General features: G+C 37.5%; 1 protein-coding gene across 5 annotated transcripts in view; it reads right to left on the bottom strand.

Moving 5' to 3' along the window:
- Positions 1-23,328, bottom strand: part of dennd1a (DENN/MADD domain containing 1A) — a 266,177-nt gene that overhangs the window by 92,221 nt on the left and 150,628 nt on the right. For 3 of the 5 annotated variants that reach the window (XM_069183540.1, XM_069183542.1, XM_015367077.2), the window contains exons 12-13: positions 16,203-16,304; positions 5,709-5,834 (exon numbers count right to left, since the gene is read on the bottom strand). In XM_069183540.1, the coding sequence (XP_069039641.1) occupies positions 5,709-5,834; positions 16,203-16,304 (228 nt within the window). Of the gene's footprint in view, positions 1-5,141; positions 5,178-5,708; positions 5,835-16,202; positions 16,305-23,328 lie in introns of all 5 variants that reach the window. The other 2 variants (XM_069183539.1, XM_069183541.1) reach the window with 1 other exon arrangement.

Here is a 23,328-nt window from a genome sequence, read left to right as displayed (position 1 = left end):
TTTTAATAAATGCTTTTGAAATACTACTATAGATTTGTATTTCCTATATATTTCTGCTTGTTTAAATCTACTTAAATATATTTGTTTATATTTAAACTTCATAAATTGCTTATCATGTGACCTCCTGTACTGAGAATACTTAAAATCATAAGCATCATAATCATCTATATCCTCCTCCTCATCATCATCATAAGGAGATAAAGGAGCTGATGAGTAGAGCTGTGAAGAAATCAGTAGAAAATTACACAATAGATACTGAGAACCACAAGATGTCACTCTAAGAAAGGAACAGATGCCCGTACATTTGAAAACATGCATTATTCATGCACATCTATCTAGGTGTTTGAGACAATGTCATTAACATAATAATAGTGGGTAAGAAAAGGAAGCTAATATTATTTCCAGAAAATAAAATCTCCTCTAAAATGGTTTAAACAACAATAATAATAATATCTGGTACTGTACACTGTTCAAAAAGAGATACAGTATCTTATTCCCATTTCTACAAATATTTTCATGTTTTAATACTGAGACGGTATCAACTCAAAACAGGCTGAAATTCTGAAAACAGAAAGGGTTTGTAAAAATATGCAGAAACCACTTGTATACAAAAATAAGACTGTGCATACCATTAGCAAGCATTTTCTCACATCGTATAAACACAGCAAATGTAACAAGCAAGGCTTCGTGAACAATACTAAAATATTATTTGCTTAATTATGATGAGCCGTTTATTAAGAGTTCTGTAACTTCACATAGATATTTAGTGACTTTCAATGGATCCACAATCTAGATCCATTTTGTATGTAGCTCACTATTTAATCATCTTCCAAAATCTGCCAATACATAACAAGTGGTATAATATTTGACATAAGAAGTGAAATATTATATATTTCAGTAGCTCTTAAATCTGACCTGATCCTGACAGATCACTAAAGAGATTATTAGAGGGTCAGCAGGAATGCAATAAACATGAGACTCAACAAGCAGTTGTGGAGAGAAAGGACATAGCATTTCCACATGCTTGCACATGCCGTATAAAGCCACAGATACAACACATAATATTTATTTCGCCTATTTGTCCATTTTAGGGTAGGCCTAAACTGGATGGATAAAAAGGGCAGATCATTTTTGCACAAATTAACTTCAGAATGTATTTAACAACGTACTGTATTTAATTATCATATTCTATGGAATAACAAATCCTGTTTCAGTGGATACTAAAAGGGAAAAGCATGAAAGTATCGTTTGGAGAATCTGGTTAATTTTATGATTTAAACTACAGGATGGAAATTATATTTACAAACTGTAGTAAACAGTGCTTTAGCTAACGATAATGTATGTTTTATTAATGAACGATGGCATACCTCAAAATTTTAAATTTAATGTATTTACTAAATAAAAATAAATATTAACATAAAAGTCTTAACCTTACATTATTATTATCTCTTTACATTATTATAGTGTGTATGGCATGACTACATTTCAAGCACAAAACTACTCATGTTGTTTTTCTGGCTTACACGGTAACATGATTTTAATAATTACACAAAATACACATACTGAAAAGCAGAATGAATAGTTGCAACACAAGCAAAAAACAGATGCCTCCCCACAGGTTTCTATACAGGATAATACATTTTGTTTCAGAAAACAAAAGTGAACACAGAAGGGGGCTTTACCTTATGTACTGCATGCAAAATCTCCAGTGGCATCATAACACAGCTAATTCTAACCTGTATCACTGACATTTTGAGTGAAGGAATAACTTTAAACTTTATGTCCATTTTTGATCGCTAAAAGGCGTTTAAAAGTCACATAGAATTTGTGAAAAATCACAAAACACGCACTGATTTCCGTTTTCATCTACAGTGTTATTTGGGAAGATTAGTCCTGAAGACATGGCATGCTTGCCCTCACTCTTATACAATGTCAGCAGCCAGGCTTCAGGACTACATGAAGCTTCTAAGAAAGCTCAATTAATGGGCTGAAGTGGGAAAACAGCAGAAAACAATGGCTCTTATTTATTTGGGATTATTTGCTCTCCACAACGGGCCCTTAGGGCTTGAGAAAATTCCAAAGTAAATACAATTTTAGCAAATGGATTATTTCCAATATCAGCCACGAATGACTTCAGGTTAAAGTTCCCAACCTTTTTTTTTTTAAACATTTTTAATACTGGTCTCTTACACAAAACTCTTAACAGGGCATGCATAGAAAAAAAACAACAACCCCATTATTTAATTCTAAAAGGAAATGGCTTAAGTGTTCTTTTAAGGTTATGATTTCAGTTATTACAAAGAAGATATATTAAAGACTTAAGGCAATACGTTTTGAACTGATTTTATATAGTATAACAAATTAGTTTGCTGTCATACAGCGACAGATTGCTAATGTGTATGTAGTTTCCCATATGCAGTCCCTCTAACAGCTGTAGCATTGTGAATGCACATGTCCAGTGCTATAACTTACTGGTATTATACAAAGCACAGTGTGGAGGCTTTCTTCCTCTAACCTTAGTGTCAGGATCACAGAGATTAACATCTATAATGCTATTATACAGATTCTGCCAATTTCTTTTTGTGAAGCATATAGCTCCCGTATATCTCAAGTTTTGATTGACACCTTTATTTGTTTTATTCATATTACCCCTTTTAAAATATGTAAATACATTGAAATAAGACTTTAAAATAGACCCATTGGGCCATACACAGGAAGGATCACATTCTGACAGCATATGGTAAGAATATTTGAATATTTAAAAAATCCGATTTGGTACTGTTTTATTTTACATCTCTACATTATTTTACATCTTTTACATTTTGTACTTTTCTGTGTATGTGTGAAATGCAAGGTGTTTGGCAAAGCTTGAGTTCAACTTAGTTGAGTCCAAGGCACAAAACATTTGTTAGTCAGTCATCCACATTCAAATTCAAGAACAAAATCCTGCAGATTATGCCACCTGAGCAAATGTTAGGACCCGACAATGGCACTGTGCTTATGAATTTCATTAGGACGGCGATTAATAAATTAGAAAGTATTCAAAATTTTCAAGAGCTTAAAAGTCCCAATGAAAATGGAAAAGAGTGGATAAGTGCTCAAGTATGAAGTCCTGTGCCAGTATAAATTAAAACTGAAAGTGATAAGGGTGTCTGAAAATCTCACAAAACTTGACATTTGGACTTTGAAGGACATACTGCACAATGCACAGCCCAACACAGTTAAGAGAATAAAAAAGCAATACACTCAGACATGAAACAGTGACTATAAATTTATGTGATTAAAGTCTATAACTAATACAGCTGCTATCAACAAGGTATAAAAAAGGATGCATAGACTAATTTACTAGGTACTGTATGTGTAATACATTTCAATGTACAGTACTAGCACACAATCCATGAAAATATTGTGCTCTGAACTGCATATTTGTTGAACTAACTTTTCTATAGAAAACCTAACAGGGCACATTTTTCACTGTGCACAGCTCAAAGGAACATCCTGCACCATCCAATCACAGGCTACAGACTAGACTCCCAAATGGCTCAGTTTATAGGGTTTATGCTATGCTTTGTACCTTCTCTCCACATCAATGTGTGTGCCATGTGTCCTCTTTCTGTCTGGAGTGTGATCAAATCATTATGATCAGGACAGTGAATAATGAAATTAGTACATATCCCAGAGCCTGTGCTGAGGCAAGTCAAGAACCACCTTAGTGCTCACAAAGGCCATTTTCAAATTTTAAAGAAATACATGACATCTTTTTGAATGTACCTAAAAAGCATGACTTCTTTTTCCAAAACAATTGTATTTTTTATGATTATTTTGATGTCACAACATATAAGGTATGATCCGGTTAAGTGCAAAATGAGGCAAAAAACAATATATTCTAGCGGTGGGACAAGGATAATGTGCAATGTTGCAATATTTAAGATGATACTATTTTATACCTGTCATGCAGCACCTGTTTTTTTTTTTAAATCAGTGGGTTGAGTTTCTTGCCCTTCTGATTGACAAATTCCCTCCCCCCAGAAAGATACTTTTGGGGTTTCATGCACAGTTCCCATTAGCCAGAGCGAACATCAGAAGCACACATTGAGATTCTAGCAGCTGAAACTCCTGAAAGCAAGACGGCTTTTAAGTTTAGAGGATGTCATTGCAGTTTCCAAAAACTCAAACTATGTATGGAAATCACCCTGAGAGATAAATGGGAGTAAATGACAAAAAGTGGCAGGATATTTATGTAAAATACGCACACAGTTTGTATTCCTTTCCTGAAGAAAGCTCCAGGTGGGCCTACATACAGCATGTACTCTACACTGTATGTCATTGGGAACTCTCACAGGACAATGTGAAACCGGCATAGATCCTCCAGATCTGGGTGGAATAAAATGCATTGGGGATTATTGGCCACACAGTTTAGTCTTGAGCAGAGCAAGGTAGGTTTCCGCAAGCTGACCGTGAGGTACACAACACACAGATCATTTGACAACACGAACATTAAGGTGATGCAGGTGATCTCAGTAGGGTGATGACACCTTTGTGTCAAAAGTATACTGAGAAGAGCAAAATCTACACTGAACCACAAAAGCACCTTTGGTAGAACTGAAGGTGATCATATGTGGTTTTCAGAAACAAGTAGTGAAGCATGTAAACCAACATATTGGGTGGTGATGGCTTCACACAGTTTTGTGGTAGAATAGACAGGGTAGCACAAGCCCAGCTGTGCAAGTGATGTAAAAGAATATTACTCAGGGAACAATTAAGCACTTTCTCACCCTTACGCAATGATACGCGATTCATCTGTTGTTAACAGTACCAGTTTTACATATTCTTCTAAGAATTTTATATACAGTCCCTCGCAAAATGTGGACTGGGGCTACAAAGTGCAACTTGGAATTGCTTTTACAGGACTTTTGATTTCTGCAGGCTTGTCATGTGGCATTTATATTCCAGAAATCATAACATTCACAAATTCAGTGAATATACAATAACTACAATAATATCACCACCTAAACTTCCATAGTCCTGGTATGACAGCCAATTACAGTGTACCATTCTGAACACAACTTAAGGATCGGGTAGATTAGTTTGCCAATAGCATGCATGCAAATAGTTCCAAGACGTAAAACAACTTTACCTACCATCATTCTTTGATTGTCAATCAAATCTTTCTTTAGCTTATACATAAAAAAACAAAAATGGAAAAAATAAGCATTACGATTTCCACACTGCTTAAAAGGGAGCGAAAAAAGTCAGATCTATCTCAGAACATGTGAAGTACCATGAATGGAATCCAAAAAGGATAAAACACTCTTTTAATTACAATGTCTGACTCTGAGACATTCAAAAGCATCACTCGCAGCTTTTGGAAAACCACACAGCATACAGATTTATACAGGAATTAACAACAATTTACCCTAGCAACAATTTTCCAGACTGATTAAATACTAAATAAGGGTTGTCCATCACAATTTGTAACTTAATAAAAACCACGAGGAGAGCAATGGAACAAGTAAAGGTTTATTCCATGCTAAAATGAAAAGAAACACAATGTTTCGGTTGTGGAGCCCTTTTCAGGTGACCTTCACAGCCAAAAAGTTGTGTTTCTTTTCAGCATGGAATAAATCCTTCATTTCATTTGGAGCCTGCGCATGCTGAAACACCTACCTATCTGAGGAGAGCAATGGCTGAAACATGCATTTGCTCACCAGTTCAATTTTCAGAGCGTTTCTGTAGCTCCCAAAGAGTGCTGCCTGTGCTTTCAGAAATGCACGCGCCACGCCATCCCCTGTGGTTGTGGATACTTTCTTGAGCCTGTTCTTCAGGGCAGAAACCTGAGAAAACAAACAGGAAAATGAGAGAATTCTGATGAACTGAATTCTATTCACCACAGCCTGACTCAGCTTGCATAGATACAGCAGTACTACCTCTTCACAAAAGAGGCTCTTATTGCATATCATTTTAGACCATTGCCACAAGCTTCTCACATAAAGATTCACCTGATGCAACCCATGCAAACTAAGACCCAAATAAACAGGCCCACTTCACAGAATTATAAACCAGGGTAATATATTGCAAAGTTGAGAAGACTTGATCTTTGTAGTTTTTCTGTGTGACATTAAGGTTGGTTCTTATTGGACTCTACATTCTCCTGCAAGGATGTTTTAAAACAAGTTATTTTGTGAAAAATGGAAGGCGGAATTCGCATGACCTAGAATTAAAGACTTGTGAAGGATTACAGTGTTAAACATAAAATGTTTTCTTGTCTTTCTTAATGAGTAATATCCATGGTTCCCACTGCTTTTCTAATTGAGGGGAAGCCAGAGTCTACTCAAGCAAAAGGGGCAGGGCAGGGTACACCCTGGACGGGACGCCAGTCCATCACAGAGCACACACAGATGACCACACTCACGCACACCAGGGCCAGTTTTTCCAGAAGCCAACTAACCTACCAGAGTTGTCTCTACTTCTGGTACAAGTCCCCTAACCCTGTGGTAGTTTGGTATTGGAACTGTTCAAGATACATGAGAATTATCAATGACATATTGAGTGAAAACTTTCCTACCGCACATGACATCAGAGAGATGATGCAGGAAGATTTAGTTGACCCGTCTTTAATGTTTGTATGTCTAGGAATAGTTCGTTTCAAACTCAGTTTTGTCCCTTGTCAACAAAGCTAACTGATTTGAGAATGCAGACTTTGTTGTTTGTTAAATTGTGCTTTTAATAAAGACAATAAGTCAGAAGGCATCTCATGTGTGGGACAGGTATGACATCTGGATCCCACCCAGGAAGAAAAAACGACAACAATAGCACAAATCCAAACGCAACACAGCTGTCAGGCACCAGCCAGTTTACAATGTCGCTGTGAAGACTCTCTGAAACCGCTACTGTTTCACATCTGGCAGTAATCCAATGTGAGCAAAGTATGTGCTTAGCAGTTAAGAGGGTGCATAAACCCTGACTAAGCATGTAAATACACTTTGGCAGAATGCAATCTAGGTCCAGAGTCCAGCATTACATAACAGCGTTTGTGATTTGGAAACAGCGCATAGACCATTTACCAGAGTAATCCCAAGACTTACAAATCTATTGTACACTGGAGAATTGAACATCTCTGAACACAAAAGCCTTTTAGGGGTTTCAGTGGAGCTTACAAAGTCAAGCAAAAAATCCACAAACCAATTCCACAACAGAAAATCAGATAAATACATATCTTCCGATGGGTACAGGAGAGCAACCAAGCACAAATTTAAGTTAGAGACTTGTATGAAGACAATAATAAAATTAAGTCGTATTGAGAAGCTTCAATTTTCTTAAAACATCTAATTAACCTTACTTACAAGTGTCAGCAGGAAATCAGCAGGTGCTTCAAACTGCAGACCTAGAAATCCATTACTTTGTATTTTGTTATTTTCTTGGCTCTCCAAGGCTTATCCAGGTCTGCTTCAAACTTTTTTTATTGTCTCTGTTCTCATTCCTGACATAAACTGCCCAACACAAGACAGAACAGGCTGACATGCTACATACATGTTTTGTTATAATTTTGAAATTGCCAATTTATTTTGATTGTGGACCCCTCTAATTGTCAATTGTGAGCACCTGTGGCAATTTCACACCAAGAAAACTACATAAGGCCTTACAGGACGGTTAGCGTTCACCAGAGAAATTTTGTTACACCTGGGCTAAGAGCGACTCAGTCTAGGATGCATCTCCCAGCCTCCACTAATCGATCTGACCAATCTGACGTACCCCAATCCAATCGAGCTCCTTATTTAAGGTTAAATCCCAGTCTGTCCAGTGCTACGACACTGAGCCAACGCTAAGTATTACTACCTTTAACTGAAGCGCTTGCTTCTTGGTTTAATCGCTGCAAGGGCACTGACTAGGCAGGACATTTCTTTTTTCCTTGCTCTTCCCTCAAGCTGCACGTACTCTCCTCCACAGCAGGTTGAGTCTGCTGGAGGATCTCAGGCAAACGCCACTTCCTGAGTCCCTCTGGGCACCTGCACTTGGAGCTTGGCTTGCCAATTCAACTTGGTTGATCATAACACCTTCACTTGCAAGATAGTTCCAATCGTTGCTGTTGCCGTTGGAAGTAATGAATGACACAAACAGCTTTAGGCCAATCTGAGTCTTGACCAATTTTGCACTGACTGGCAAAACCAATCTAGTTAAACTGGCCAGGATTGATATGGTGATACCTGAACAACAGACCTCAGTTTGTACTGGTTGAGTCAATGGGGTGCCCAGCGTAGCACACCATTGTAGTAAATGTTGTTGAAATACATACTATACATTTCTAAATTGTTAGAACACTTGGTCATTACTAGTAAGAGCAAGCATTGTCCAAAGTTATCCTTTAGAAACTAGGAAATGGCAAAAGACCTATTTCCATCAGGCGTGGGGAAAATCATTTGTTGTTCATAAGCATCAAACGCATCAAAAACAATTGTATGTGTTTAATTTGCAGTATGAGTGCTGCTGTCTGAAAGAGCTTCTGGGAGCCGCCTGCAGTCTGAAAAGGCAAACGGGCTGAAAGCTGCACTACAAAGTTAACGATCCTCTTTTACTAAACAGATCTACAAAAGCCATGTGGTCACCAAAACATTTTTTGTTGTGCAATGAATGTGATGGCCAAATTCTTATTCAAGAATTAAAAAAGAGTCCTGCTATTTCAGCTTTGCAGCTGGGAGCAAACATCATACAAAGAAGAGTTTTTATGGTATTGGCCCATAGTTAATGAGAAAATAGAGCATGGTATGGGTATTTACCAATCGTCCTCAATTCAGTGTGCTGAATCAGTGGACTGAAGTGAAATTGCTCATTTGGCATTGTATGCGGTCTTCGCTGTCAAAGAGGAGTTTTTGACTTTGTTGACTCTGAAATCAACAACCACAGGTTTGGTATCTACAATTCAGCACAGAACAATTCAATCAAGAAGAATGTGCCAAATAGATTTAACTAATTGTGACTAGGCAGCATGCAGGTTTCATTGTTAATTGCAAAGCTGACCCCAAAGACTTCCCTCATGTCGTGAACTGCTATTTTCTTAGCCATCAGCAGGAAATGTTTGCCAAAGAGTTTTGATCACGTAATGACACCTGTCATTAGAATTGTTAACTTGATTCATCCTCAAGCTATCTTGATGTCATCATCACGTATGGAGATCTTTAGTTGTGCACTGATATTCAATGGCTCAGCAGAGAAATCCTTTTCTCTAAAATCAAAGCTTTCATGGAATCATAAACAAGGATATCACCTAGTTGAAAGACACTGCAAGGTGTTTTGATTTGGTGTTTCTAACAGATGTCAGATGTAACCGAGAAATACAATTCCCCGAATTGTAAATTTCAAGGGAAAAGAGGAAATCTGCATTCAAGCTTTCAAGTCTGAAATGAACATCTTTCTGCAACAAATGCTGAAAAACAAAATGCTGTGCTCAAAATAGAGAATTAACTGCAACCCTCACACTCAGACGTACAGCGGTCTCTTGGCTGGGCTTTGTCAGGAGTTTTAGGATACATTCACTTTGTACAGCTAGAGCCTGGTGTGGCATTCATGGGGATGGATATTTCTAACTTTTCTGAACATACGGGTGTACTGGTTAACCTCAGTTCTGTGACCCTGCAGATATAAATCGTCATTCCTGAAAACAACATCCAAATAAAATTCAATCTGCTGCGAATGCAGAAAAGAACAAAAATGAGCACAGAAGGCATGAAATTAGCTTCTCTTTTCAAAACACTCAAGCAAATCTGCTTTATGCTTTCTCCAAAATTAATTTCATCAAGCCTACGTTCCAGATGTGTCTGACGGACGAGCATCTGGGCAGTCATAGAGTGCCACCAAGATCTAAGGTAATAGACCAGATTAGACGGCCACACAGCAGCACTACAAAGTGTTCGAATGAAATATGAATACAATTAGGGTGTAGTAACAGTGACTACACTGACATTCCATTAATTTATGCAAGAGCCAGTCCATGTATTGTTTATAGTTCATTTTCTGGTAAGCATGCAGAGTATGAAGATGAAATGAGCTACTTCTTACAGCAAAACAGATCATAAGAAGAAGAATAATCCTCTCAAAAGTGAGAACAAACTAGAAATTGTTAAACAAAAAGAGCCTACATCCTGTTGCTGGAAAAAAAAGACTGCCGGTAATGAAGCAGTCTCAAAGGGCGTTAAGAGTCAGTAACACTGTACTACCTTTTTAACAGCACTGGGCCACAGTACTGTACCTTTGACTTCAAGAGCTGTTCTAATACTCCATTAGCTTTTAGCACTGCTTTCACTCATCCCCTGATCACAGTGTATTTGAAAATGATTTTTCCTCCTTTGCAATACAAGCTCATCAATTTCTATGGTTTCAGTAAAATTACATTTTCTCTACTCTCCAGGAATATCAGAAAGAGAGAAGTGGAGAGATGAAGGAGTGTTAGAGTCTCTTAGAGGAAATGTACATGGTAGGTTCAGAGGATTTAAGAAATTCTTGGGCTATGATTCTTATACAGTACCTTGGGCCACTATGATACTCTTGAGATGTGCAGAATGACACATGAAACAACTATTGTTTCTATTTATGTTGTGCATTCTTTTTATTTATTGTTGCTGTCATTCTGTAAAGTGCTTTGAGAAGCCACCTTTAAAGGCGCTATATAAAATAAAGTTTATTATTACTTATTATAAATGAAATGCGAGGCCATCACAAGGCTGATACGCACTCATTCACACACATAAGAGGAACACAATTTTTGTAATAGTCTTAATCTTTGTCTGATCTTTATCCGATCCAATAGATTTGGACTATAGGAAGAAACTGGGCGTCCTGGAAAATATTCTATATACCTTAAAGAGTACTGTATTTATAGACTGATTCAGTTTCTGATAGAATTCAGCTTCCAATGGACTATTTCTGTGCTTCTTTGATTAATTATCTCTTTAAGCAGATTAATTTGCAACACTGTTATCAATGGCTAACATTTTAAACAGTACATGTACAGTATATAATATATGAAATTTTATGTCTATATTGGGTGTCTTGCATTAATGAGGAGAAAATGTGTCCCTTCAATTTGTTATAACAATTATCTAGAGTTTACTGCAAATTGGCTAAACTAACACAATCTACTTGTATAATTGTTATGCAAAATTCAATCTGCATAACCTGATTAGGGCAGGTTTTTTTGAAAGACATACTCCAGGTGTTTGGAATAATTTAGATAATTTGCCACTTTGAGGATCACGTACTGTACATTTGAATGCTTAGGGGAGATTTTTTACAAAGCACACCTCAGCCAGGCCAACCTGGGGCTGGCCAAAGCAGCACTCGTGTATCAGAAAAGTAGTCAGTGGGTATCAAAATAATTAATGAATACACTTTACAAATCCATTTTTAAAAGAAAAAAAAATAAATTCACAATTCCAACCTCACAGAACCCAACCTCAGGACGCAGAAAGAGCAAATTACACAGTTTAAACCACTGTTCACAGTTCACTGCACGGCAAAGGCATAGAAACATTACCTTTGAAATATGTCATTAAAGGATTGCTTTATTTTAAAACGCCGAACTGTATTTGAAAAACAACCCTCTCCCATTCACATCTAATAAGCCCCAGAGGAATGAGACGCGGGCAAGCCGCGTTATCAAACAATGAGCCTCAACAGTCCTCGTCCATCCCACCACAGCTGTCTCCACTGCCCGGTCAGCTCGGATCCCTCCTTCTGGAGGAGGAAACATAGCTGCCCTGCTCAAAGACAACCTGACAGATGAAAAAAGGCCTTGTTACTAGTGTATAAGCTCCGTGCGGCCCTCCTTCCCTCATACATAAGTAAAATCACATCAGTTTTCCTTATCTGCGATCAAATCAAACAAAAGTAAACAAAAATATTATTCTACATGAATGAGCTCTGCAAAACCAATCTTTAACCATTATAATAACCACGCACGAGCAGGAACAGAAAAACCGCATTTTCCTTCTTTTCCTTCTTGTATTCATGCTTGCCCTACTTGATGCTGAGCCACGGATGAACAAAAAGAAGGTTTCTTGACATTTCTCTTTTTGTTAAAGAGCACAGAAAGTCGCCCTGTTCCCTTCTAAAACCTGGGTTTTTTAAACGGCTTGTAATCAATAAAGAATAAATGTCTCGCTTGCTAAAGGAGGGATGCAAAGAGCAAAGGCTTCTATCAGCTAACAAAACGATCTTGACATTTTGAATAATTATATGAAATACAAAGCTATCGCTTGCTATCGTCTTAAAAATCATTTATAGCGACAACAAAACGTAGCACTCTCTTTCTGTTTTTAATTCAAACATGACAACGGATTTCTGTAGAAGCTAAGGATTCTGCAACGGTAATTAAGCAATATTACATGACAGGACGTGTGTGGCTACAGGTTGACTTCACATTGCAGGCAGTCCTGGACAATACAGACCACTGCAAAACTGGACTCAAGATGCTCTGCTGTCATATCTCACGAACGTTCAAGACTCTGCAGTTTAAAAATCATTCAGAAATAGGTCTCGTCCTGTGGTTCTCTCTTATAATGTGAACATTTATAGTGTGGAGACAATTATAATTCAACCAAGTGCTGGTTTCCATCTTCTTCTGACTTCTTATTGCTCACATATTGTATTGTAATTCACTTAAAAGATATATTGAAAAGAGATAAAAAGATACTTTCGATATATTTGTCCATTCTGGTCATGGCAATGTATTCTGATTAAAATGCAATATTACTTAAAAATGCCATTCGTTTCTGCAAATAAGCAGATACATTTGTGCTACTGGATGCAGCCCAATAGATGAGTGGTGAGTAAAAATAGGCTTGGGTACAGCCAGTTTTATTAAAAAAGCGATTCTTAATTTTTACAATGAAGAGGAGCACTATGTCAAATTTCATGATGAAGTAGGAGTCCAGTAGATGAATATGTTTCAGTGTTTCAGCCATTTTGTATAAAGAGGCTTAACAAATTATACAATCAGACATTGTTGTTATAATCTTTGGGACCTTTTAATTGTATACTGTACACTACCGTTAGGTCCAATTATGTCTGAATTTTTTTTGTCAGGAAACAGAAACACAACTCCATATTTAAAAGTATTTTGTTGGGTGTTAATTAATATACATATTTATCATTTTAAACTTGCACCATTTCAGACTGTATAGTTCCCACTGAATCAGGTTCATTTTAAAAATGACTCACTGGAATTTTCTGCTGCTGAATCACAGACAGTTTGTGCGGTTTTTCTGACAGTTTTAATACAAGACAAGTAAGGCAGCAACATTCAATCAAAAAGTAAAGACCACATACTGTGAAAAACAAGGAAAAAACAAATGTTGTGATCAAGAGTAAAATATGAAAAAAAATTTCAGAAAAAAAAGAATGGTCTAAATTGAAAAAGACAGTATGATTAGGTGTGCTGTTAGTGTTTAATCTAAGCAAAGAAGTTAGCACAATAACAAAAAATGAAAAGTGATCATTTATAATAATTCCTTTGAGAAAAAAAGGTTATCCAGTAATGCATGTTGATAACGTTGGAACTTGAATCAGAATCTGGGTTTGAAAGAGCAGCACAAGTCTGTATAAGAAGAAAAATCATTAATATCAGGAGCAGTGTTTTAAAATTTTAGATTAAAAATGTTTCTTTTTTATATATATGATATCCCATGGTGTGTGACTGCAAGCAGGCAGTAATAGTACATAACAACATCACTATTTCACTTTTAATAGATGCTACATTGGACAGACAAAAAAGTATCTGTCTTGCTTTGGCATACTGGTGAATCAGGTGGCATTTAAATGGAGTTGTTGCTAGAAGTGTTCGAAAAGTTTTAAAACACTAAACATGTTTTAAGTTTTTTAAATTTAGGTACATATTACCAATTTATTTTCAGAACAGAATGATACAAAATGTACATTAAGATTTACAACACATGATCACCAACAGCATTTTTAAAAAACACGTCTTTTCCGTTTTTTCTTTTAAGAATGATTTCATAACCACTGTAAACTCTTAGGATTTAATAGGATACCACTAGTTGTAAGGTGGAGAGAGGAAAGAGTATTCACAATACACCCAATGTACTGTAACCTCCCACAGCAACAGATTCTGGAGTGCCATACTGCTGAACCACACCAACCTTTCACAAGAGTCCAGCATTTTTACCTCAATGTTATTTTTTAGAAATCCCACTGCTTAATGGCTTAATTGTACCTCCTGTGAACTAAGCCCAGCAAAAAGGCACAAGAATACCTTTCATGGGCTGTTTACCTCTACAGCATATAAAGGGAAAACGAAGAAATTAAAACTAATAAATCCAGAATTACTACTGTTATAAAATATAAAAGTAAATAATGAAAGGAAGGAAGTCTTTTAAAGCTTTACTACATTCCTCAGCACTAAGTATTTGGGGATTTATTGGTGGAGTTGCTTCTGATGTTATACAGTAATCCAGGATTTCTTGGTTTAATTAAGTCCTGTAAAATAAATACAACATCTGACTGTTGACAAAGCAAACTTGACTCCCAAGTCCTGCTGGTGGTTCCACGCTGCCAGGAAAACGTCTGGTGACAAAAGCCTTGAACTATTTAAAAAAAAACAGGTCTGCAAGTTCGGCGATAAACAACACTGCTGTTACTGGATGCAGGAGGACATGAATCTGGCTTCGTTATTTTGGGCAGTCTCTTTACACATCATTCATTTGTAGTTAAATATCTGCTAGTTTATATTTTGCATTCATTACACTACAAGAGCACATATTTGACGATCAAGACTATTTTGCTCAAGGTTCTCTAGTTACCTATGCTGTTATGCAGGTAATGGCAGCCGTCATTTTGACCACAGCCCTATGGGTTACTTAAAGCCATTACCCTGTAACGTTGTTTTTATGTACAGCAACAACACATGTGAAACGAAATGCGATTTTGTTAAACACAGCAAACAGAGTTGGAGGGGATACATGCAGTATGGTTGAGTTGTCTTGAGCAGGAACAACACAATTACTACCTTTATTCACCCCGTCTATCAAAGGAATACTCAGGTATGGCAGAAGCTTCAGAAATAACATACAACCATCTTTGTATATTGCTGTTCACACAATAACTTTCTTTTCTTTCTGACTCAAGCTAAGAAAGACTGGTATTTTAAAAGCATGGAAGAAATGCAGGATTGGCCTCTTGAGATCTTGTTCTACAAATGTCGAGCTCCTTTACCTGTAAGCACTGGGAATTGGGAGTGATGTGGACACTTGATCATAGAAAACAATTATACTTCAAACAGACAGGGGGAATATACCAACCTCACAAAGCAGCATCTTATTATAGATAACATTTAAGAGCCTCGCACAACAATCACATGAGCAATGCCACCTTTTCAGAGAGCACAAAGGATCCATTCCGTTCAAATCAGCGTTTCCCTTCTCATTCATTCGCGGCATTATGAAAGTCAGATCCACATCCTACTTCAAAGGGTGCCTGTTTTTCTTTCTACTCTCGGAAACCTTTGAATAAAACCATGAATATGTGCCGTTCTTCATTTCAAAATATATAAAAAAAGAGTTTGAAAGAACAAAAAAAAAAACAACAAATGTACAAAATACTTCTTTTTTTTCTTCTCCTAGTCATATTTTCAGTACAGCGCAATCTAGATCAAAGCAAATAGCTGGTTGCTTCAGCTCCCAAACACTTACCACCTTCGCTTTCTCTTTGATCTTGTAATTAAGAGACTACTTCAATAGCAGGTGGCACTAATATAGTCCTAAGCAAACAGCATATATATCTGTAGCCACATAGAAACAGCTATCTTGCAAATAACACATTGCTGTTATTTAAATATGAATTAAGTAAACCTTGATGCATCACTAAAGAAACAAGAGCAAGACCATTGATGGAATAATTTGGCCAAGAAAACAGTCATAATGGATTTTGAAAAGAGCCTGTTGTCCTCAATTACTCTGCCCACAAGAAAACAAGCTCTGCAATTTTAGATGAATGGAAGAGCCCAGCAGGACAGAATTGTCAAAATGGTAGCAAAATTGTAAAGCACTTTGCCCATTATCTTTAAAAAAAAAAGGCTCCTATTTTTTGCTTCTAAAATGCAGGAAAGGGAGGCAGGTGAAGAGGTCAAGGTAAGCAGAGAGCACACAGGTTTCGGTGTACACAACAGCAGGAAAATAAGAGAGGCTCCTACTAACCACATCATTAGGAAGACTTTGAAGATCATCAAACGGTGTTTCTAGTGTGTTGGTGTCCACATTGAGGATCACCACTTCTTCCAGAGCCATGCATTTCACTTTCTGGAACAGAAAGAAGAGAGAGTTATGAAACTTACGCACACCTTCATCCTAATTGTTCGACCACATGGTACAGTGGCTCAAGAACATCACAAGGAGCAGGCAACATTCCTAAACTTCTTAAGCTCAATTCAAAATACTTGATTCGTCCTCAGGGTAGCTATGAAAAACAAAGCTGGGAGACTATTTATTTTCGGGTATGTCGTGGGTGTCTCGCAGTTGCCAATGAAACAAGGAGGAAAACAGGAAGTAGTTGTGTACGCAGTCCAGTACAGCTGATTTCAAAGCACAGGGGACGTCGGGTAACAGACACAACACAAGAGCAGGCAGTGCGCGATCTGAATGTGAAGCAAGAGTCAGGGGAGGGCAGTTTGGGAGTTTTGGGAAGGCACAGGGAGATGCTGAGGAACAGCGCAGCCCTCAGGCACTGACTCCTCCCCAGCAGGCCGGAGGGAAGGGAAAAACGTGGACAAGCAATGGCCCAGGAGAGAGTAACAGCACATCTTCATATTCTGTTCCGCAACCCCGTGTCAACAGCTCCTCCTTTCTCCACCTTATCTGCTGTGTAACGAGAGGTTGGCACACAATGGCCGGGCTGTGTTCTGTGCCTCTGTAAAGGATGAAACAATTCCCCTCCTACCTGTAAAGAGCTCTGGTCTCTTCTGGGACAGAAAACGTTATATGAACACGAGGCATTACTTATGCTTTCATAATTACTATTTACGCTTGGAAGAGAGCTGGTAACTGACAGGTTGGATTCTGAAGTTACAGGACAGCGCAATGCAAGGCAGACATTACTGAAATCCATTTTCAACACAATTTAGGACATAAAACCTGGGATGAATATTGATTTCCCATCTTCACATATTTGAAAATAATAGTTGATATGCATTCAAAAATCCATCCATCTTCCAACTGTTTCATCCCGTTCAGAGCTGAGGGGGTGCTGGAGCTATTCTGACAAGCAACAGGCACAAAGGCAGGATACACCCTGGACTCCAGTCCATCATAAGGCAGACACAGACAAAAGCACAGAAATACTCGCACCAGGATCATTTTCCCCAGAAGCCAACCGACCCACCCAGTATGTATAAGGACTATGGGAGGAAACCGAAGGACCCAGAAGAAACCCACATATAAATGGGGAGAATATACGAACTCTGCACATACTGTATAGCACACCAGGTCTGGGGCTGAACTCAGAGTCCTAGCAATGCTAACCACTGTGCCACTGTGCTGCCTGCATACAAAAATACATATTCTAGGTATTTCCTAGAATTCATATATGTTTTTTTCCTGTTTGTGTCTACACATTCTTCAAAATAAATATTACAATTGCAATAATTACATAAAATATTATACGTGACACAGATGATTCAAATACACAAATAAGATTAACATTTTTTAAGTTCAGTTGATTGAACACCTCAGCAACCTTGGCAACACTTATATAACCAGATGTACAGTTTGATGATGTTCATTTATATCTGTATCAGTTTTTAATTAACATTTACAGGTGACTTAGAATTTAATTTCCCTGCACTGTTAGATTTAGTGAATATTGTGTGTGAATACTGGTAACAAACAAAAAACGTACTGGATACTGATACACTTCAGTAAGCTGAACTTAAGGCGATTAATAATTTGGCATCATACTTTGTACGCACTCAAATGACTGTATATTATGCAAATATATCCCTCCAAATCTCCTGGAAATGGATCATTAATGAAATAATTGTCTTAACAAATAATGACACACTAATTATGTTATATTGTAAAACGAGTAAGGTACAGTTTCAGTTAATAAGGTGCAGTGCATCTTCAAAATTATAACAAAGGAAGGAGATTCACAAGTATACCAAAAAGGGATCTGGAGTGCTTCAGTCAGGAAAGGTGCTTGTTGGATGTAGGCTGAGACCTATACTGTATTTCATTAACTATTCCTGAGGAAACACAGACTAATTTAAGTGTATGGATCATGTAGCATACAAATACTGTATGTCCACCATATAGGAACCTCTTCAGAGCACTGACATTATAAAGGTAACCACAACTAAGTTTTGCAGGAGCGTTTAGCTTTGTGAATGACTGTTTAATGTGATTACTGTGAAATACTGCACTTGTAGCAGTCTGAGGATGACGTGAAGGTTTATGATTCAATTTGTTTTTCCCCATGAATAAATACTCTACGCAAAGGAATTGTCTTTCCAGTGATCTTATTATGGAGAACTTTGATAAACAACAGAAAGCACTGAAATCAGTTCTATTACACTAGCACTTATATGTTAGCAAAAGAAAAATACCAGTGATGCAAGCAGAATCTCTTTATGATTGATTAAATTCTTAAATATCCTTGTGGCAGTTCCAACTAAAAAAATGACTGGAGAACTATAAAGGGCTGTGTGAGAAAATACAGCCTGAGGTAAATATTGCTTCATCCCAATGATGAAACAGCCCCTTGCTATGTATTCACTTTTTCATTCTCTTAATCAAAAATTCAGTTCTGCAGAGATCCTCTTCCACTTTGATGGGGCTGTCAAATATATAAAAATCTAAAATAAAACTGTCTTGCCACTAAAGAACACACAAGCGTCATAAAAGACAACGGGTCTTTTAATTTGGAGTCCACAACTTTACCAGAATTAATAGACGAATTTATATTTAAAGTAAATTTTACAATAGCCATCGTTTTCAAGCTTGAATGGTAAATTACTTTGGTTTACGTTTTTGACCAGAGGGTTAAGGTCCCAATAGTAAAAACTTTTAGCAACTCAATATAACTACTAACACTGCAGTTCCAAGTTTTTAACCACAACAGAAAATATCTTTCTAGGCTGGAGAATTTACTTGGAATTTCAGATAGTGCCTTCAGTGGGTTGCTCTTCTCCTTGAAGGAATGCAATTTGTTTCTACAGGTCGGCTACAGTATATGTTTGATGTCCTCTGGTGTTCCCCAGGGGTCTGTACTAGGACTTCATCAGATTAGCAGACACTGAATATTCTTCCATTTAGCCATGGTTTTCAACATCATTTCCCCTTTTATACTAATGATACTCAGATTTACTTACAACCAAGTCAGGGATGGATGTGTCTGGATTTAAATTTTGGATGTTACAAATTCTTTTGCAAACTGAACAATGATAAGAAAGTCTTGTTACTATTTACGTCAACAACTGTGAAAATCACGTCGCCTTAGGATGGCTATTGTACAAGGTATTGTTCGAAAATGGGAAATATACAGGGCTTTTGTAAACTTTGTCTAACTTTTGCTCTGAATTTTTAGCCCATTACCTTAATGTCTTTCTTTCATCTAAGGAACGTTGACTAACTTTGACAGTCCTGTCAAGGATCACTATGTAGAAACTACTACAGTACACCCATTCGTTATAACTTGATTACAACATATTCCATATTAAATGAGAAATAATGAGTCTCTGTTAATGCATCTCACCTTCAACATGCTTATTTAAACTGACATTCTTATAGCTATTGTGATACATACAGTATTGTCTATCTATTGATGTAATTATTTGATTATTTCATCCTTCCATCCACTTTCTAACCATTTCATCCGAGTCAGGATCACTGGGGAGCCGGAGCCTATCCCTGAAAGCAACGGACACAAGGCAGGGTACACCCCAGACGCGACACCAGCCCATCCCAGGGCAGACAGACACAAACACAGGCACACACTCACGCCTGGGCCAGTTCTCTCCCACGAGCCAGTTAAGCTACCAGTATGTCTGTAGCTATGCGGTGGCTCTGTGGCTAAGGATCTGCGCCTGTACCTGGGAGGTTGCCGGTTCAAATCCCGCAGAGCCAGCAGAGGAATCCTACTCCGTTGGGCCCCTGAGCGAGGCCCTTAACCCCAACTGCTCTGGGGGCGCCGTACAATGGCTGACCCAGCGCTCTGACCCCCAGCTTCTCTCCCTGTCTGTGTGTCTGTGTGTCTCATGGAGAAAAGCTAGGGTATGTGGGAAAAAAAGACGAATTCCTAATGCAAGAAATTGTATAGGCCTAATAAAGAAACATTATTTAAAAAAAAGTATGTCTGTGGACAGTGGGGGGAAACTGGAGCACCTGGAGGAAACCCACGTGAACATGGAGAGAAAATGCAATCATGCAAATAACAGCCCAGGTTGAACCCAGGAACCCAGACCACTGTGCACACCTGTTTATTTCATTTTGTTTTACCACGGCTTTCATTCTATAACGCTTTCTTCATAGATGAAGCAATGGCAATATTTTAAGCTTTAGGTACGTACAATATGGATCAGAGACAGTGACAGATAAGAAGATAAGAAAACTTAAATATACAAAAGCAATATCACCCCACGCTGCTTTTCTGGTTGTTAACAGTTTAATGACCCAAGAACCCCATTAAGATTTTTCTTTGACACTCTCGGTGACTCAGCATTCACAATGTAACTGGGCAGGCTGTTCTATAAATCCTTTGTCTAAAACAGTGCCTCCTGCTCCTAGTCTGGAATGCAGTTGCATTTGACTTCGATCTACACTGTCTGGTGCTGGTCTCTGTGTTCATTCTGAAGAAAAGGATTGGAATGACTTTGTCGATCTTTGTTTTTTTTTTTTAAAACTGTGGACGCCTTGATCAAATCTCCCCTCAGTCTTCTTTGTTCTAAGCTAAAAGGATTTATTTCTTCTAATCTTTCAGTATATGACATTCCTCCCAGGCCTAGTATATCCCGGCTGTCCCTTTTCCAGACTTTTTCCAGTTGTGCAGCACTTTGTCTTTAATGTGGCAACTAGACAAACACGTTATTTTAGTTGTGTGCTACAGTACAGTTTTAGCATAACCTCTTACATTTATATTCTATCAAATTCAATCAAGTTACATACTTCCTGCCTGCATTAAGAAGCACTAACAATAACACAAATTTCTTAATAAGTAATGAGGTACATGGTTTAGGTTTTTTTAATCCAATTCACATAAGTATTGTACATTCTTACCTGTATGAAAGACAATAAATGATACCGAATGTTACTTTCCTATAATGTTTCTAAGTGAAAAGCCTTTAATGTACACTAAAAGGCTGATGTCACTAGTAGACAAAGTAGACATCAACTGCCAGTGTTTTTTTTCATGCAGCTATTATTTTAAATTTAAATTATTATTTTAAAGAATCAATGTAGCACCACTTGATTAATATGCAAATGTTCAGTACAATTTGAAATTCCGGCTGAAGTACATTTGGTCTCTGTGGTCTAAAAGCAAGAATATCAATTGTTTGATTGTTTCTAAGTACTTTGCACCTCATTCTGATAAAGTACTGACCCACTATTCTGCATTATACAAAATAGTGACCGGTTTAAACAAAAATGTTAAGTTAATGATGGCAAATAAACAAAATTGTATTTTATTCCTCCTATCGGCATATTGATTATTTCTATTTTCAAATGCATCAGGGTTTTATATTTAATAATAAAAAATAATGATAATAGTTGTGCTCTTAACATTAAAACACAAAACTGTTAGTTTGTGCAATTTCTCCAGGCATGCCTCCCAGTTAAATCAGTGTATATTGAGCTAGATATGATAGCTGCATAGAGCCATAAATGTGTTTGAAATACATTTGTCAGTTTCAATAAAGACATGCTGGACTACAAGCACGCATAATGGCAAATGGGCAATACACTTTCAATATTGGTAAAAACTTAACAATAACTGAAAGACCACAAATTGACTTTTCCAACATATAAAATACAGCAATGGAAAAAGTATAAGCGCAGCTTTTTAAAAATAAAATTAACTGGGTCTACAGGTAAAATATACCCAGCCATATTTTAGCCCTAACCGCAATAAAAGGAAAGAATCTTCATTTTGTCATCATATAAAATAAAGAAGGACGCATAAACAGTCTGAAAACCCAAAATATTCTGTGTACTTTAAAAAACTATTGACTAAATTAAACAATAAAGCAAAGTTAAATAATGAAAAAATCCACAAATGCTGGTGCGTTTTTACTGTACATGCAAGTTTCACTTTTAGTGCAACAGGAATATAAAAGTTTATACACATGAATAACAAAAAAGCCAGTGCCTTTCTTCGTGGAAGAAAAGGAAAAACAAGAGGAGAGCTTCTTAATTGTGACAAAAATGGCCCATCACAAAATCAAATGAATTATGAATTCGCCCTGAACCAGAAAGGGCTTGGAAATGCAGTTTGTTTACTATGACATGTTGTCTTCTCCTGAGCAGGAAGACCTGCGTATATAAAAGTTTATGATTTTAATGGCCCAGCCAGTAGCCACAAAGACTTAATGAAATCCTCTCGAGATTTACAATCTGAAGTGGCTATTCAACAGAGAGACATGGTAAGAGGAGACATGGCCTTTGACCCTGCAGCCTTTTCATCCTGCTCAGCGTGTGGCTTTCTGACCCCCCCCACCGTGAGCCCCCACCCTTCTGCCAACACCTACCCAGCTTCTCAAGCTCCCAGCACAAAACACTAACAGCTGCACCTCGCCAACGTGCCGCGTAAATGTACCTGTTCATCAGGTTCACAGAGCCTGACAACAGCCACTGTGGACACTTCTCAACCATGTAGCTGGAAAATCCAGAGCTCATGGAGCTACCTGATCCCAACAGTAAGTGCACTTAGGGCAAAAAAAAAAAAGTTTTTACTTCCTGAGATCCTGATATTCCTCTCTGTAACGTCCTTCAAAGGCTTGGATCGTTCTCCGCCTTTTCTGGAAGCAGTAAGTCAGTAATAGTAAAATTATAACGTAAAAATAAAAAGTCACTAGATTCTAGTTTCAGTAAAACGCTGAATTCCCCTTTAACTATGTACGTAGAAATATTATTGATATTGGAAAACGCAAGAAGAGAAACAACTCCTGAAGTTCTGTTGACACAAACCACTTTGTCGAGACCACAGGAAAGCACACAAAAATGTAAAATTTCCAACTTTGAATATCCATATGAAAACATTAAAGATCACATGCTAGCACTGACTGAATGTTTTGCACTCGAGTTCACAATTTCTTTGGACATTCTGCTCAATGCA

This window comes from Lepisosteus oculatus, chromosome 24, assembly GCF_040954835.1.
Source record: "Lepisosteus oculatus isolate fLepOcu1 chromosome 24, fLepOcu1.hap2, whole genome shotgun sequence".
In the NCBI taxonomy this organism is placed as follows: Eukaryota; Metazoa; Chordata; class Actinopteri; order Semionotiformes; family Lepisosteidae; genus Lepisosteus; species Lepisosteus oculatus.
Note: the sequence above shows the minus strand (reverse complement) of the source record. Positions and strands in the feature narration are given on the sequence as shown.